The 19,092-nt window shown below is 45.1% G+C and overlaps 1 protein-coding gene across 1 annotated transcript in view; it reads left to right on the top strand.

The window, feature by feature from the left end:
• The first annotated feature begins 2,825 nt into the window (after positions 1-2,825).
• Positions 2,826-19,092, top strand: part of LOC121003668 (peroxisomal N(1)-acetyl-spermine/spermidine oxidase-like) — a 67,988-nt gene continuing 51,721 nt past the window's right edge. The window contains exon 1 of the mRNA XM_040435534.1: positions 2,826-3,075. Within this exon, the coding sequence (XP_040291468.1) occupies positions 2,832-3,075 (244 nt within the window). The 5' untranslated portion in view covers positions 2,826-2,831. The remainder of the gene's footprint in view (positions 3,076-19,092) is intronic.

Raw genomic sequence — 19,092 nt, 5'->3', positions numbered from 1 at the left:
GATAAACACTGAGGAGATGCGGCACACAGTGACATCACAGTACACTGATAAACACTGAGGAGATGCGGCACACAGTGACATCACAGTACACTGATAATAAACACTGAGGAGATGCGGCACACAGTGACATCACAGTACACTGATAATAAACACTGAGGAGATGCGGCACACGGTGACATCACAGTACACTGATAATAAACACTGAAGAGATGCGGCACACGGTGACATCACAGTACACTGATAATAAACACTGAGGAGATGCGGCACACAGTGACATCACAGTACACTGATAAACACTGAGGAGATGCGGCACACAGTGACATCACAGTACACTGATAATAAACACTGAGGAGATGCGGCACACGGTGACATCACAGTACACTGATAATAAACACTGAGGAGATGCGGCACACAGTGACATCACAGTACACTGATAATAAACACTGAAGAGATGCGGCACACGGTGACATCACAGTACACTGATAATAAACACTGAAGAGATGCGGCACACGGTGACATCACAGTACACTGATAATAAACAATGCCCATGTTGTTTGGTTCTAGACTTCTTTATATGTTAATTTAAGAGGTGTTATTTTTGTCGCTGAAAATAAGGCTTTATAAGGTAAAAAAAAAACGGCTCCTAACTTTTTTAGCTGGCTCCTAGATTCCAAGGAAATTTGTCAAGCCATGTTATAAGGGGAAATAATAATGATCGGGTCCCCATCCCAATCGTCACCTAGCAACCGTGCGTGAAAAATCGCACCACATCCGCACTTGCTTGCGATTTTCACGCAACCCCATTCATTTCTATGGGGCCTGCGTTACGTGAAAAACGCACAAAGAGGAGCATGCTGCGATTTTCACGCAACGCACAAGTGATGTGTGAAAATCACCGCTTGTGTGCACAGCCCCATAGAAATGAATGGGTCAGGATTCAGTGCGGGTGCAATGCGTTCAAGTCACGCATCGCATCCGCGCGGAATACTCGCCCCTGTAAAAGGGGCCTTAGGGTAAATGCACACGTTCAGGATTTATGTGTGGATTTGGTGTGGATTTTCCTCTCCCCATTGAAGTGAATGGGGAAAATCCGGTCAGGAAAATTAAATAAACTGACATGCTGCAGATTTTAAAATCCACACCGTAGGTCAAAATCCACACTGGAAAATCTACATCGTGTGCATGAGAATTTTTAATTCTCATAGAATACAATATACATGACCTATGGTGCGGATTTTCTGCACGCAAATCCGAGCAAAAAATCTGCACGCAATTCTGATCGTGTGCATTTAGCCTAAGGTCCACATGGCACTGAAATGATGAAATATGTCAGAAACCACAGCCAAAGGCCTCTTGCACACAAACTTTTTTTTTTTCAGTTTACGTTCCGTTTTTTGCGTTTCATATACGGTCCATATACGGAACCATTCATTTCCGTTTTGTTCAAAGATAGAACATGTTCTATTATTGTCTGCATAACGGACAAGGATAGTACTGTTCTATCAGGGGCCAGTTGTTCCATTCCGCAAAAAACAGAATGCACACGGACGTCATCCGTGTTTTTTGCGTCTCCGTTTTTTTGCGGACCGCAAAGTACTGAAAAAGCCATACGGTCGTGCGCAAGAGGCCAAAATCTGTGTCGAAATCCACCGTGTGAACATCGCCTAAGGGCTCTTTCACATGATTGATAATGCTCCGTGCATCTCTGTGATCTCTTTACTACAAAATCACACTGAGATGAAGTTGTCACCGTGATTTTGTAGTAAAAAGGTCAGAGGGGCACGGAGCATTATCAATCATGTTACTGCTCCGTGTCTCTGCTGTTCAGTGCGCGGCTTGGCTGTCATTCACGCAGCGGATTACCTGTACGGCATCCACTCGTGTGAAAGAGCCCTAGGTGTGGCGTCACTCAAAAGCTGTTTGTGGCAGTGTTTGGTACAATTTTTTTTAAAGGGAACCCGTCACCTGGATTTTAGGTATAGAGCTGAGGACATGGGCTGCCTGATCGCCTCTAGCACATCCGCAATACCCAGTCCCCATAGCTCTGTGTGCTTTTATTGTGTAAAAAAAACGATTTAATACATATGAAAATGAGGCTACTAACGTTTCCGGAGCCCAGCCACGCCCACTGTGAAGGAGCCCAGCACCGCCCCGCATTCCCCCGAATCTCCTCCTTGCTCCCCAATGTGACAAAGCTAGAGCGCCGTAATCTCGCAATGCGCGAGCTAATGCATGCGCAGTGTCGGCATAGTGTTCCTTCTCTGTGCTGGCATCAGCCTCAGGGAACGAACTGCGCATGCGCTAGCTCGCGTATCGCGAGATTACGTCGCTCTAGCTTTGTGACGTCGGGGAGCAAGGAGGAGATTCGGAGGACGCGGGGCGGTGCTGGGCTCCTTCACATTGAACGTAGCTGGGCTAAACTCTCAAGCATGGAAGAGACAAGCACACAGAGCTATGGGGACTGGGTATTGTGGATGTGCTAGCGGCGATCTAGCAGCCCATGTCCTCAGCTCTATACCCAAAATCCAGGGGACAGGTTCCCTTTAAGTCAAAGACAGAAGTGGGTTTGAAGGAAGTGAGACATTTAAGGAAAGGCTTATACTTCTCCTTCCTGCTTTGGCGAGAAAAAAATAAAATAAAATCAGCAGCAAAAACTGACACACAAAAAAAAAAACCCTACGTGTGACATCAGCCTGAAATAAACTGCATGCAGTTTTATAGCTTGAAGAACCCCAGATGTAGGTGTGAGTAACCCCTAAACGTGCGGCTGGTGCTGAAGAACATAAAACATGGCAGCTCTTCATGACCCTGTGCAGCTGAGGAGACGCATCATGTGCTGCTGTCAGCTCCTCCTCCTTGTCCTCCTGTCCCCTGGGGCGCTGGGTGACAACAGCCTCGGCTCTGTAGACGACGGACAGCAAACTATGGGTCCTCAGGGTCCAGTGGTGGTCATTATCGGCGCGGGAATCTCTGGTGTCGCAGCTGCAGGGAAGCTACACAAACATGGCTTCCGACGTATACAAGTCCTAGAGGCTACTGGGAGAACCGGAGGCCGGATCCGCACAGAGCGATTCGGTAATTCAGTTGATAATTCTTGTGCAGTAATGGCAGGGACACGTCTGTGTGGTGATATACTGAGGGAGAAAACTAATCGCATGTATTAAGCTGCTGGGTTCACATTTGCAGCACAAAGTCCAGTAGTACTTTATGGCAGAGTTTACCATTTCTGGATCCCCACTGATTATAATGTTACGGCTACGCTGGTCGCGGCGTTCCCATAGAAATTAATGGGATCACCACGCCAGTCACAAAAAAATCCTGAAGTTTAATTTCTATGGGATGTATTAATTTTTTTAAAAAATTTCATGCACTTCTATAGCGCTGCTATATTCCGCAGCGCTTTATAGACTTAGGGCTCATTCACACAGCCGTTGCCGTATTGCTGCCCCCATATGGCGGGTCCGCAATACACGGGGCACCGGCCATGTGCATTCCGCGATCACGGATGCGGACCCATTCACATGAATGGGTCCGGAGATGCGAAACGGAAGCACGGAACGGAACCCCCACGGAAGCACTACTGAGTGCTTCCTGGGGTTCCGTTCCATGCCTTCGCAACGCAAAAAGATAGAACTTGCTCTATCTTTTTGCGGAACGGACGGATTGCGGACCCATTCAAGTGAATGGGTCCGCGATGCGCATGCGGCTGGCCCACGGTCGGTGCCCGTGCATTGCAGACCACAGCACGGGCACGGAGGGGCAACGGTCGTATGAACAAGCCCTTAAACCTGGCCTGACCAGTGGAGCTGTAGCCTAAGGGCTCATTCAGACTGCCTCTGTGTTAGAATATACTGTCGGATATGAGTTTCACGATGTAACTCAAATCCGACGGTATATTCTAACAGAGGCGTTACCGTGGTAATGGGGACGCTTCAAGTTAAAATATTCCATCGGATTGGAGAAAACTCCGATCCTATGGTATATTAACTCCTGACTTTACATTGAAAGTCAATGGGGACGGATCCGTTTGAAATTGCACCATATTGTGTCAACGTCAAACGGATCCGTCCACATTGACTTGCATTGTAAGTGTGGACGGATCCGTTTGGCTCCGCACGGCCAGGCGGACACCAAAACGACTTTTTTTTCATGTCCGTGGATCCTCCAAAAATCAAAGAAGACCCACGGACGAAAAAACGGTCACGGAAAAACGGGACCCGTTTTTGCGGACCGCAAAAAAAAAACGGTCTTGTGCCACAAGAAGACATTATACAGTATGTGGCCACACGGAGACATTACACTGTATGGGGACACAAGGAGACATTACACTGTATAGCGCCACAAGGAGACATTTCACTGTATGGGGTAGGGATCGACCGATTATCTGTTTTACCAATATTATCAGCCGATATTCTGAAATTTGAACGTTATCGGCATCTATTTTGCCAATATTCCGATAACAAATCGGGAACACGGATCGCGCTGCTGACAGCGCTCTCCGTGTTCCCTTAGCAGCACAGGGGAGAAGGAAGCAATGTCTCCCTCCCCCTGTGCCGCTGCCACCAATGAGAGGAGGGAGGACAAGAGAAGGGGAGGGGCTGTGGCCACTACACCACCAATGAAGATAACGCTCTCATTAATTCATATACAGGAGGCGGGAGCTGGCTGCAGAATCACATAGCCGGCTCCCGACCTCTATGAGTGGTAGCTGCGATCCGCGGTAGTTAACCCCTCAGGTCCCCCCCAACCCAAATATTAGACATTGGTGGTGCAGTGCGCCCCCAACCCCAGTATTAGACATTGGTGGTGCAGTGCGCCCCCCCCAAACCCAGTATTAATCATTGGTGGCGCAGTGCGCCCCCTCCCCCCCCAGTATTAATCATTGGTGGCTATGGGGCCACAAAAAGACATCATACTATATGAGGGTTAAAAGGAGACATTATACTGTATAGGGCCACAAGGAGACATTATACTGTATGGGGGTCACAAGGAGACATTACACTGTATGGGGCCACAAGGAGACATTACACTGTATGGGGGGCCACAAGGAGACATTACGCTGTATAGGGCCACAGGGTGACATTACACTATATAGGGCCACAAGGAGACATTACACTATATAGGGCCACAAGGAGACATTGCATACTAGGAGGGCCACAAGGAGACATTACACTGTATGGGGGCCACAAGGAGACATTACACTGTATGGGGGCCACAAGGAGACATTACACTGTATGGGGGCCACCAGGAGACATTACACTGTATGGGGGCCACCAGGAGACATTACACTGTATGGGGGCCACCAGGAGACATGACACTGTATGGGGCTTGTACAGTATAATGTCTCCACGTTGTCCCCATAGATTATAGTAATGTCTCCTTGTGGCCCACTGTCCCACACCATGTAATGAGGGGGGTGAGCAGTGAACATGGCTTTCACTCGTAGCCTGAGCTCTCCGCTCCTTTTGTGTACACACTGACTTACGTGCACAGTACTGATGTGTAATGTGCGCCAGACGCTGCAGTCGGGATGTGTTTTGCATTGGCAAATATAACATGTCAGTACGCATTTTAGAAGTGCCCGGTTTAGGAGTAATCAGCATTGTCAAGTGCGACCGCCCCTATGACGTTACTCAAGGTTGTTGATTCTAGTCTTTCTGCTGCCTGAGGCGAAAATTTAATGGGGGACGGATCCGTTTTCTATTGTGTCAGAGAAAACGGATCCGTCCCTATTGACTTACATTGTGAGTCAGGACAGATCTGTCTTGCTCCGCACCACATCGCGGACATAAAAGTGCTGCTTGCAGCGTTATTCTGTCTGCGATGGGGACGCAACCAAGCGGAACAGAATGCATTTTGGAGCATTCCGTTTCGTTCAGTTCAGTTCAGTTTTGTCCCCTTTGACAATGAATGGGGACAAAACTGAAGCGTTTTCTTCCGCTATTGAGATCCTGTGACTGATCTCAATAGCGGAATTGAAAACGCTAATGTGAAAGTAGCCTAACCCATCCTACCAGCACCAATGTTAGGCCTCCTGCACATGGCCATATCCGTTTTGCTGTCCGCAAACCATGGATCCACAAAATCTGGTCTGCATTCATCCTGCAATGCCTATTTTTGTCCAGATGTGTACATGCAGATTGGATGCGGACCAAATATATGCTGGTGTGCAGGAGGCCTGAAAGACGTATTTGATGGACATTACATACAGCTCTACTAAACATACAGGGTAATACAGCAGCACATCCCTCATACATCCAGTGATGTCTCCTCTGATGCAGATGTTCTCTTTCCTCATCTTCTTCATTCGGAGATCAGACCGCCATGATGACTTCTTCCAGCCGCATCTTGTTTCTGCAGAGTTTGACACACAGACATCTTAGTTTCCTCAATTTTCCATTGCCCCCATTTGTATAATGGCAGGGATGGGAGAGAAAGGCTTCTGTGCCCCGAGGCAAAATGCCACCACTCTGGGAGGCAGGTCGGCTGCCGCCTTTCCTTATGGCAGAAGCAGGCTTTATGTCTCTAAAGTACAGCGTTTCTAAATAAGAAATGGTGATATTGCCATATTGCCACTTCTTAATACCGCTGTATATCATATGTACCAGTTTATTGCCCAACCTTCTGCTGTTCCGATTAGAGGCCCCAGACATAACTTTTCTTGGTGCCCAGAAAGGCCAAGTCCGCCCCTGACCGTAGTTAGAATAATAAATAGAAGAGGTAGCGGGTCCTATACTTAAGTATTGACTGGTACTATGTATTGCACCTGTTACGCTATAATTAAAGCCCTGCTTGTTGGAAGTTACAGGAAGGCTATTGCGATTCATGGTTTGGACCTCAAAACACGCCCCTCGTGTCTGCGTTTGCGGACCAGGAGTGGTTAAGCAGCCATATTGGTGAAGGTTCAGTTTGTGTGGTGCAGTTTGAGTGGCCAAGTATCCCCAAGTCCCCAAGTCATCGCAAACAGTCCTTTATGATGGCAAAGTTTAGTAATGTGGATCAAAGTAATGTGGATTTTAGGTACCCTAGACGTACAATCACTATACACAATTATTGATCATGAACAGGGTATAAAAGCGATGGAGGCACAATTGGAAAAAAGCCACATGTTTCAAATGGAACAAATCAAATATTTAGCAGAAGGAGTAGAATTTATCTTAATGCACAATTCCTTTTGTTTTGGATCCAAATTTTTCCTCCAGGTTAGAGGAACAGCCATGGGCACCAGGTTCACCCCCAATTATGCAAACCTATTTATGTCCCAGTGGGAAGATCGACACATAGAACATAGACTGGGGACGGACCTGGTGCTATGGCGTAGGTTATATTGATGACATCATATTTATTTCGCAGAAGGGAGAACTAGAACTCCAAACGTTCCTTTCGAATACAAGTAAACTTCAAATAGAATTTCTAGATTTGCAAGTTAGAGTAGAAAATAAGTAACAGTAAGAAATAGCTTTATCCTTTATTCCATCTGCCATTTAGGCCTCATGCACTTGACCGTTGTTTTATTCTGTGTCTGTTGCGCCGTTTTTCGTGACTTTCTGCGGCTAATGCACCAATTGCCGTCCGTGGTTCCAGTCCGTCAAAAAAATAAAACATGTCCTATTATTTCCGCGGAAAACGGTTCACTGACCCATTCAAGTCATTGGGACCGCTAAAAAACGCGGAGGCACACAAGATTGTCATCCGCCTGTCCGTTTTTTTCCTATCATTTGCATGGCAAACCTGTCTCAGACTTTTTTTTACATTCCTTTATGTCTGGTGGTCCTCCGAAAATAAAGGAAGACACACGGAAACAAAAACTGAAACGGATCACGGAACAACGGAAGCTCATTTTGCGGAACGGAACACAACAACGGTCGTGTGCATGAGGCCTTACCCAGATGGTTGTTAAACATCCCTGAAGGTCAAATTAGACCAGGGGTGCACAACCAGAGCCAAGATTTGCGGCCCCCGTCCTCCTGGACAGAAACACAGCTGATCGGAAAATCAGCTGTGTTTCTGCCCGCATCGCCGCGCAATGGATCATTACAGCTCCTGCCCCTGCACTGTAGCAGGAGCAGGACGGGTCGTCGGCTGTCAGTGACAGCGGGGGAGCCGAGGAGAAGGCAGAAGCAGTTATCAGCGCTTCTGCCTTCTCCTCACACAGGTGAGCGCTATGTAGGGTGGACCCGGCTTGGGGCAGAGGAGCGCAGGGCGGCAGGGTTAGGAGACCTGATCAGCTATGCCTGTGTTTAATGCCCCCACCGCAGGCTGGTTTCCCCTGTAACTGGGGCTCCTTTGGATGCCCCAGTTACAGTGGAAATAGTGCAAAAGAAAAGTCTGTGTACCCAAAGATCTTTCAGTGACCTCTTGGGGACAAATTATTTAAAAAATATAATAAATAATAAAATACTAATAAAAGAAAGAAAAAAAAGGTGCAAAATAGAGTGTTCATTGTCCCCCAACAGTCTTGAAATAAATCAAAATATTATTAAAATACAAATAAAAGTAATAAATAAAAAAGAGTGAAAAATTCACAAAAAGTGTCAGTGTCCCCCAAAGGTCTTTTTATGACCTCTTGGGGGATATTATTTGTAGTAGAAATCTATAAAAAAAATTATGTTCAAAAAAGATGAAAAATAATAAAATACATAAAAGAAAAAACACCAACCAAAACCGTTGCCATTATCGCCCCATTCATGTGAAACTAACTATACATATAAATATAACAAAACGACCGACACAAAATAGGGAACTAATTATAATAATTTATTTTGGTGTCAGTTTGCATATTTAAAGAATAAGGAGCTATAGTTTGAAAAAAAATACTATTTAAAAATGTTTTGTGCAGTAAAACAAAAACAAAAAATTATAAGGCCCTATCTGTCAAGTGAGAAATTGCGGCAAAAATTATTTTGGTAGTCCCAACACATAAAAAAGTTACAACCGTTCGAACCACCAGGTGCACAAAAAGACAAAAAAAGTGTCTTTTCAGGCCTGGTTATTAAAGTGTTAACCAATAAGCGCTTTCCCCACTAGTAAGAGAAAGTGCTTACTGGTTATTGCAGGACGCCTGTAACTGGCAGGAGGCGGTAATAACCAGCAAGCACGGCCTCTGCAGTGAGGAAAATAACTTATTTATGAACGAGTTCCTTCAGCGTGGCCCCTGAACCAGAAGATGCATACTTACCTGCTCCATTCCGCCCTGCCCCCGCTGCCTCCCTGCTCCATGCCGCCCTGCCCCCGCTGCCTCCATCTTCCGGTTCCTGCACTTTTACACCTGTCCGTGCATGACCATGGTCACATACACCGCTCCAGTCAATGACTGGCTGCAGCAGTGACACGCTGCTTGTGGCCACATCACCGCTGAAGCCAGTAATTGGCTGCAGAGGTACATGTGACCATGGCCATGCACTGACCGGTGTAATCAGTGCCGGGAGCAGGTAAGTATAACTCTTCAGTTTAAGGGTCCATGCTGCAAGAACATGTTAATAATTCATTTTTACTGGGAAATCCCTTTAAGCCAGGGTGGATTAGCCATAGATTTCACAGGGAAACTTCCCAGGGGGCTGCCAGGGCCCTCCTCACGGCCAGCCAGTGAGAGTTTTTGGGGGTGTATTTTGTGCTCATGGGGGCAGTATTGTGTGATGAACTATGGGGCAGTATAACGTCCCACAATATGGTATTGCTGGCCCGGACTTCCATCAATTTTGTACTACAAAACGGGACCACTGTTAGTATTTTACCAGGGCCAGCAGTGAGATATTCACGTCTTCATAGGGACACTCACTCATGATAACTGGCGGTATAATCGTGCCGCACATCTCTCTGTGTGATGTGCTACTGATAGTCAATGTAACTAAATGAAGGAAGAATGACTGTGATAGCGATCATTCCTCCCCAGTCACTTTACATCGGCCTGTGTACATTGCGGCCCCTTGAAATAGAGCGATGTGACAATGCGGCCCTCAGACCAAAAAAGGTTGTGCACCCCTGATTTAGACGTTTAAACCGCAACTGCACGAGTGAGGAGAGATTTGAATATGAAGCAAAACTATTAAAAGATAATTCCTTGCCAAAGAATATCCTCTGACAAAGGTAGAAACATCTCTAGCCAAAGTAAAAGAGCTCGACAGAAATACCTTCTTTATCGCTGAAAATGCTAAAAGTAACGACACTACAGGGAAGGATGAAACACCATACATTATATCACCATTAAATGCTCAATATAAAAGTAGAATGGATCATTAGAAATCATTGGCACCATATCCAAAAAGATAAACTGATAGACCCCTCCATTGCCACCAATCCACACATTATTTACACAAAAGCCCCGAATTTAGGACTAAAAGTTGCTCCATTCATCAAATCATAGAATAAAAAACAAGAACACTCAATGGGTGGATGGCTAAAAATTAAGAGGGTTCTATAGATGCAACAAATGTGGCAATTGTAAAATTACTTCTTTCCAGAAAAAGACAGAGAAAGTACACTCAACAACCCGTAATGGCAAGAATGTCATTTACAGCATACAGTCCCTGCAAAAAACTATATATAGGGAGACCGAAAAAGACTCCTAAAAAACGAATATCAGAAGATATCAAAATATCAGTGATGGGTATGAAAAACATGCACTGTCAAAACAGTTAAAGCTACATCACAACCAGGACCCAACGGGTTTATCCTTTGCAGCAATTGAAAGGGTGGAGAAACATTGGAGGGGAGGGAACCACGTGATGAAAATGTCACGCAAAGAATCTAAATATATATTCGAATTTAACACACTTAGGGTCCATTCACACGTCCGTGGTGTATTGCGAATCCGCAATACACCCGGCCGGCGCCCCCATAGAACTGCCTATTCTTGTCCACAATTGCAGACAATAGGACATGTTCTATTTTTTCCCGGAGCTGCGGACCGTAAGATCGAGGCCGCGCTCCAAAAATGCGGATGCGGAGAGCACATAGTGTGCTCTCCGCATCCATTCCTGGCCGATTGAGAATGAATGGGTCCGCACCCGTATGGGTCCGGAACAGATGCGGACCCATTCCACGGACATGTGAATGGACCCTTATACCGGGAGGACTTAATGCGGACTTTGAATTGTTCGGCTTTTTATAGACCCCTGGCTGATTGAGGATCGGCGTCTGGCTGTCTATCAGCACTCCGACCCTCCCTCCGTAGGGGGTCCCCGTCCCCTTTGCCCACCACCCAATCAGATGAAGGATCTATATATACTGAATACATCTGTCGAACAACAATAAAAATATAGGAATGACTTAAGTACAACTAGGAAATCATATTCCACACATGAAGTTCCTATGTCATTCTCTTCAGGGTTTATTTGGAAGAAGTGGTTCATCTTTTTATTCTTTTTATTTTTTTTATTTTATTTTTTTTATTTTATTTTTTAAAAATATTTTTAAAATTCTTTTGAAACTCATTTTAATCAACCAGTAGATTATAACTTTTAAAGAAATATGTAATGGAAGGTTTATAACGCAATCTCCTACATATTATATTTAAAAAACGCAGCTTTACTGCAATAAAAAGGCAACAAAACAATTTGGAATCTAACACTGGATTATGAGATAGATAATAGAGATTGGAAGGTATGCAACTACTCTCAGAGAGATCTATATAAAGAAAAAAACACAAATTGTCTGGGTAAAAGAAAATCCAGTATCCATCCCAGATTTTCGGTGTAACTGTAGATCGGGTATAAAAAAAACCTTATGGGTAAACGCGGGTGACCACTGATGGAGTGAGATCGGCACTCCAAAACGCGTCTGGTGAATAGTGACTATACCCACATACCCCAAGATATAGACTGATAACATCTAATAACTCTTTCCTTGGAAGCGCTTCCAACCACAATACTGCCTTTCCATTGATCGGCAAACCCGCTGTAAAAAAACGGCATGATACACGTGGGACGCTGAAGGAGTGACGTCTCACCCACGTGGCACATTCATCGGGACGCTGAAGGAGTGACGTCTCACCCACGTGGCACATTCATCGGGACGCTGAAAGAGTGACGTCTCACCCACGTGGCACATTCATCGGGACGCTGAAGGAGTGACGTCTCACCCAGGTGGCACATTCATCGGACGCTGAAGGAGTGACGTCTCACCCACGTGGAACATTCATCGGGGAATCCTAAGAAGGGAGGCCGAACTTGTACGAGAGGCAATAAGCTGTGAATACCCAAAGACAGGTAACGGCAGTTTGGGGTATTGGTAAGTACAGCTACGTGGGATGCCGCGATTACCACAATAACCAACACAATCTATACATAGACCTGTATCTATGATTAAATCGTGATGGTGAAAAAGACTCCCACCAATACTATTGAAGCACAGCCAGCTGGATAGAAGTTCGATCCACATTACTAAACTTTGCCATCATAAAGGACTGTTTGCGATGACCATATAAATGCCTGTGACTATCACATATAACTGACTGAGGCTATCAATATATCAGACTTTTCTCCTAACCACTGCATATATCTATACCAGTCAGTAAGATGGCATTCTAATAGGGAGGACAATCAGCCGCTATTTGATCACCAGATTTTTTATGTGACTTTCAATGCGCTTTTCCCTAGGCATTTTAGGAGATCACAATGTCACTTTTATTTGACTAGCACCCGGCTTGACAATAATAGGTAACATTGTTTTGATATCTATAGGAGATTTTTTTTTGCCTCCAGGGGCACATTTTTTTGTCTTTTGTGTAACACACACCTTTACCCTTGATTTTTTTATTTATCCATTTGCATTTTGTAAAAAAAAAATTATTAGATATTTTTTTGAATTTTATTTTATTTTTAGTAATAAAACATTCAGTATTTTATACATCTCTCTCTGCGTGCGACTAGATGTGGAGTGCCTGTCTATACAACATTAACCACCTCCGGACCGCCTAACGCAGGATCGCGTGAGCCGAGATTTCCTGTGAACGCGCGCACACAGGCGCGCGCGTTCACAGGATCGGAAGGTAAGCGAGTGGATCTCCAGCCTGCCAGCGGCGATCGTTCGCTGGCAGGCTGGAGATGTGTTTTTTTTAACCCCTAACAGGTATATTAGACGCTGTTTTGATAACAGCGTCTAATATACCTGCTACCTGGTCCTCTGGTGGTCCCCTTTGTTTGTTTGGATCGACCACCAGAGGACACAGGTAGCTCAGTAAAGTACCACCAAGCACCACTACACTACACTACACCCCCCCCCCCGTCACTTATTAACCCCTTATTAGCCCCTGATCACCCCATATAGACTCCCTGATCACCCCCCTGTCATTGATTACCCCCTGTCATTGATCAACCCCCTGTAAAGCTCCATTCAGACGTCCGCATGATTTTTACGGATCCACTGATAGATGGATCGGATCCGCAAAACGCATCCGGACGTCTGAATGAAGCCTTACAGGGGCATGATCAATGACTGTGGTGATCACCCCATATAGACTCCCTGATCACCCCCCTGTAAAGCTCCATTCAGATGTCCGCATGATTTTTACGGATGCACTGATAGATGGATCGGATCCGCAAAACGCATCCGGACGTCTGAATGAAGCCTTACAGGGGCATGATCAATGACTGTGGTGATCACCCCATATAGACTCCCTGATCACCCCCCTGTCATTGATTACCCCCCTGTCATTGATCACCCCCCTGTAAAGCTCCATTCAGATGTCCGCATGATTTTTACGGATGCACTGATAGATGGATCGGATCCGCAAAACGCATCCGGACGTCTGAATGAAGCCTTACAGGGGCGTGATCAATGACTGTGGTTATCACCCCATATAGACTCCCTGATCGCCCCCCTGTCATTGATTACCCCCCTGTCATTGATTACCCCCCTGTAAAGCTCCATTCAGACGTCCGCATGATTTTTACGGATCCACTGATAGATGGATCGGATCCGCAAAACGCATCCGGACGTCTGAATGAAGCCTTACAGGGGCGTGATCAATGACTGTGGTGATCACCCCATATAGACTCCCTGATCACCCCCCTGTCATTGATTACCCCCCTGTAAAGCTCCATTCAGACGTCCGCATGATTTTTACGGATCCACTGATAGATGGATCGGATCCGCAAAACGCATCCGGACGTCTGAATGAAGCCTTACAGGGGCATGATCAATGACTGTGGTTATCACCCCATATAGACTCCCTGATCACCCCCCTGTCATTGATTACCCCCCTGTCATTGATTACCCCCCTGTAAAGCTCCATTCAGATGTCCGCATGATTTTTACGGATGCACTGATAGATGGATCGGATCCGCAAAACGCATCCGGACGTCTGAATGAAGCCTTACAGGGGCATGATCAATGACTGTGGTTATCACCCCATATAGACTCCCTGATCACCCCCCTGTCATTGATTACCCCCCTGTAAAGCTCCATTCAGATGTCCGCATGATTTTTACGGATGCACTGATAGATGGATCGGATCCGCAAAACGCATACGGACGTCTGAATGAAGCCTTACACGGGCGTGATCAATGACTGTGGTTATCACCCCATATAGACTCCCTGATCACCCCCCTGTCATTGATCACCCCCCCTGTCATTGATCACCCCCCCCTGTCATTGATCACCCCCCTGTCATTGATCACCCTCTGTAAGGCTCCATTCAGACATTTTTTTGGCCCAAGTTAGCAGAATTATTTATTTTTTTTCTTACAAAGTCTCATATTCCACTAACTTGTGTCAAAAAATAAAATCTCACATGAACTCACCATACCCCTCACGGAATCCAAATGCGTAAAATTTTTTAGACATTTATATTCCAGACTTCTTCTCACGCTTTAGGGCCCCTAGAATGCCAGGGCAGTATAAATACCCCACATGTGACCCCATTTCGGAAAGAAGACACCCCCAGGTATTCCGTGAGGGGCATATTGAGTCCATGAAAGATTGAAATTTTTGTCCCAAGTTAGCGGAAAGGGAGACTTTGTGAGAAAAAAATTAAAAATATCAATTTCCGCTAACTTGTGCCAAAAAAAAAAAATTTCTATGAACTCGCCATGCCCCTCATTGAATACCTTGGGGTGTCTTCTTTCCAAAATGGGGTCACATGTGGGGTATTTATACTGCCCTGGCATTCTAGGGGCCCCAAAGCGTGAGAAGAAGTCTGGTATCCAAATGTCTAAAAATGCCCTCCTAAAAGGAATTTGGGCAGCTTTGCGCATCTAGGCTGCAAAAAAGTGTCACACATCTGGTATCGCCGTACTCAGGAGAAGTTGGGGAATGTGTTTTGGGGTGTCATTTTACATATACCCATGCTGGGTGAGAGAAATATCTTGGTCAAATGCCAACTTTGTATAAAAAAATGGGAAAAGTTGTCTTTTGTGAAGATATTTCTCTCACCCAGCAAGGGTATATGTAAAATGACACCCCAAAACACATTCCCCACCTTCTCCTGAATACGGCGATACCACATGTGTGACACTTTTTTGCAGCCTAGGTGGGCAAAGGGGCCCATATTCCAAAGAGCACCTTTAGGATTTCACAGGTCATTTACCTACTTACCACACATTAGGGCCCCTGGAAAATGCCAGGGCAGTATAACTACCCCACAAGTGACCCCATTTTGGAAAGAAGACACCCCAAGGTATTCCGTGAGGGGCATGGCGAGTTCCTAGAATTTTTTATTTTTTGTCACAAGTTAGTGGAAAATGCTGATTTTTTTTTTTTTTTTTTTTCATACAAAGTCTCATATTCCACTAACTTGTGACAAAAAATAAAAACTTCCATGAACTCACTATGCCCATCAGCGAATACCTTGGGGTCTCTTCTTTCCAAAATGGGGTCACTTGTGGGGTAGTTATACTGCCCTGGCATTCTAGGGGCCCAAATGTGTGGTAAGGAGTTTGAAATCAAATTCTGTAAAAAATGACCTGTGAAATCCGAAAGGAGCTCTTTGGAATATGGGCCCCTTTGCCCACCTAGGCTGCAAAAAAGTGTCACACATCTGGTATCTCCGTACTCAGGAGAAGTTGGGGAATGTGTTTTGGGGTGTCATTTTACATATACCCATGCTGGGTGAGAGAAATATCTTGGCAAAAGACAACTTTTCCCATTTTTTTATACAAAGTTGGCATTTGACCAAGATATTTATCTCACCCAGCATGGGTATATGTAAAAAGACACCCCAAAACACATTCCCCAACTTCTCCTGAGTACGGAGATACCAGATGTGTGACACTTTTTTGCAGCCTAGGTGGGCAAAGGGGCCCATATTCCAAAGAGCACCTTTCGGATTTCACAGGTCATTTTTTACAGAATTTGATTTCAAACTCCTTACCACACATTTGGGCCCCTAGAATGCCAGGGCAGTATAACTACCGCACAAGTGACCCCATTTTGGAAAGAAGAGACCCCAAGGTATTTCGTGATGGGCATAGTGAGTTCATAGAAGTTTTTATTTTTTGTCACAAGTTAGTGGAATATGAGACTTTGTAAGAAAAGAAAAAAAAAAATCATCATTTTCCGCTAACTTGTGACAAAAAATAAAAAGTTCTATGAACTCACTATGCCCATCAGCGAATACCTTAGGGTGTGTACTTTGCGAAATGGGGTCATTTGTGGGGTGTTTGTACTGTCTGGCCATTGTAGAACCTCAGGAAACATGACAGGTGCTCAGAAAGTCAGAGCTGCTTCAAAAAGCGGAAATTCACATTTTTGTACCATAGTTTGTAAACGCTATAACTTTTACCCAAACCATTTTTTTTTTACCCAAACATTTTTTTTTTATCAAAGACATGTAGAACTATAAATTTAGAGCAAAATTTCTATATGGATCGTTTTTTTTTGCAAAATTTTACAACTGAAAGTGAAAAATGTCATTTTTTTGCAAAATAATCGTTAAATTTCGATTAATAACAAAAAAAGTAAAAATGTCAGCAGCAATGAAATACCACCAAATGAAAGCTCTATTAGTGAGAAGAAAAGGAGGTAAAATTCATTTGGGTGGAAAGTTGCATGACCGAGCAATAAACGGTGAAAGTAGTGTAGGTCAGAAGTGTAAAAAGTGGCCTGGTCTTTCAGGGTGTTTAAGCACTGGGGGCTGAGGTGGTTAATATACTGATTGGGTGAATCAGACATTGAGCACCAATTACGTGATAACAGTCGGGTGAGCCACCATAATACTTTGTGCATTTTAAACTTTCAGTAAGTGATTCCATTTTAACACTTTTCTCGGCATTTTGACTGACAAAGAAAAGTAGAGGGATATTGTCATGAACAGCTGACACGGCTGTATGTCACTGGTCATAAAAAGGGTTAATTTATAGGGCAAAGGCTATACAACTTTGTGTGTGCTCAGCAGTGCGAGGAGGGGTTTCTTGGATAGTACAAAGTGTGAGATTTCTCTTACATTCAAAGAACAACAAATGGACTTTGTGCAAAGGCTACACTGTTAAAGGGGTTTTCCAGGCTTTTAATATTGATGACCTATCTTCAGGAAAGGACATGAATATCAGATCAGTAGGGGTCCGATCAGCTGAATGATGAGAAAGCACGCGCTATGCCGCGTGCCATCTCCTGTCTCTCTTCTAGCTCGCTGTCAACATAGCGGCGAGCAGGAAAAGAGACAGGAGACGACATGCTTGCACTGGGCGCGCCATCTCCTCATACAGCTGATAGGCAGGAGTGCCAGGTGTCGGACCCCTGCTGATCTGATATTGATGACCTATCCTGAGGATAGGTCATCAATATTAAAAGCCTGGAAAACCCCTTTAAAAGGGGTTTTCCCATCTCAAACAATTGGGGCATATCGCTAGGATATGCCCCCATTGTCTGATAGGTGCCGGTACCACCGCTGGGACCTGAACCTACAATGAGAACGGAGCCGGGAGATGAACGGAGGGTGCACTGCGCATGCACAGACGCCCTCCATTCATTTCTATGGGGCCGCCGAAAATAGCCGAGCGCTGGCTCGGCTATTGCCGTCTGCCCCATAGAAATGAATGGGAGCATGGGCCGCACATGCGAAAATCCAGGGTCCTCCAGCCACAGCACTCCCCGCTTCGTTCTCGTAGGTGCGGGTCCCAGCGGTGGGACCCGTACCTATTAGACAATGGGGGCATATCCTGGCGATATGCCCCCATTGTCTGAGATGGGAAAACCCCTTTAAGTGCTGGCTGTCGGCCAGGCACAAAACGCTGCATTCTGCGGGTAAAACCCGCCATTTATGCCAGAAATCAGCTGGATCCCATTATAGTCAATGGGGATCTGGAGATGAATAGTAGAATCTGGCAATGCCAGATCCTGTGAACTCTGGAAGCCTGAGTTTCCCCCATCTACCATAGTGGGGGAACTACAGGACAATCGGCTATATTAGTATTCCAGGTTCTCCCCCCCGCCCCCAATTACCTACTAATAATTTACTCAGATGTTCAGAACCCTGAATCTAAGAGCTCATGCACACAGCCGTCATTTTTTGCGGATCGGATGCGGACCGATTAATTTCAATGGAGATGGAAAAGATGCAGACAGCACACCATGTGGCCCCACAAAAGGATAGGACATTTCAAGAGGAGTGTGAAATAAATGGAAGCACACACTCGACTGGGATTCGTGTTTTGCAACCAGCAAGACCGATGCGGTCGTGTGCATGAGCCTTAAGGATGATGGTATAAAACCTGTTTGAAACCATAAATCAGATTTATAGATCATATTTCCTATGGGCAGTCGGTGCTGAATATGAATCCATTTGCTCTGCATGTCTACAAGGTGCAGAAGTATTAGGTGTCCTGTTTTGTATTAAAGGGAATGTGTCACTTTTCTATTGTCTTTTATTTTAATAAATGACTGGGTTTAAAAAAAAAAAAGTTTTTTTTTTTCTTTAAAACAAATTGCTATACTGGGGGCTGCCATGTCCAAAAGCATCTGTGTAGTGTGTAGTTCATAGAAGGATAGTAGAGGCTGTCAACCCTATCTTCCAAGCTTGTCCTGAGCTAGCTGTGAACTGTGCATGCTCTTTGGCATGCACAGTCCATAGTATATAGCAGATTATGTTTGAGCCCGGTTTACCCCTCTGTCAGCAGATTAGTACCTATGAAACTGGCTGACCTGTAGCGTGTGCAC

Source organism: Bufo bufo, chromosome 6 (genome assembly GCF_905171765.1).
Source record: "Bufo bufo chromosome 6, aBufBuf1.1, whole genome shotgun sequence".
Classification (NCBI taxonomy): Eukaryota; Metazoa; Chordata; class Amphibia; order Anura; family Bufonidae; genus Bufo; species Bufo bufo.
This window is presented reverse-complemented; position numbering and strand designations above follow the sequence as displayed.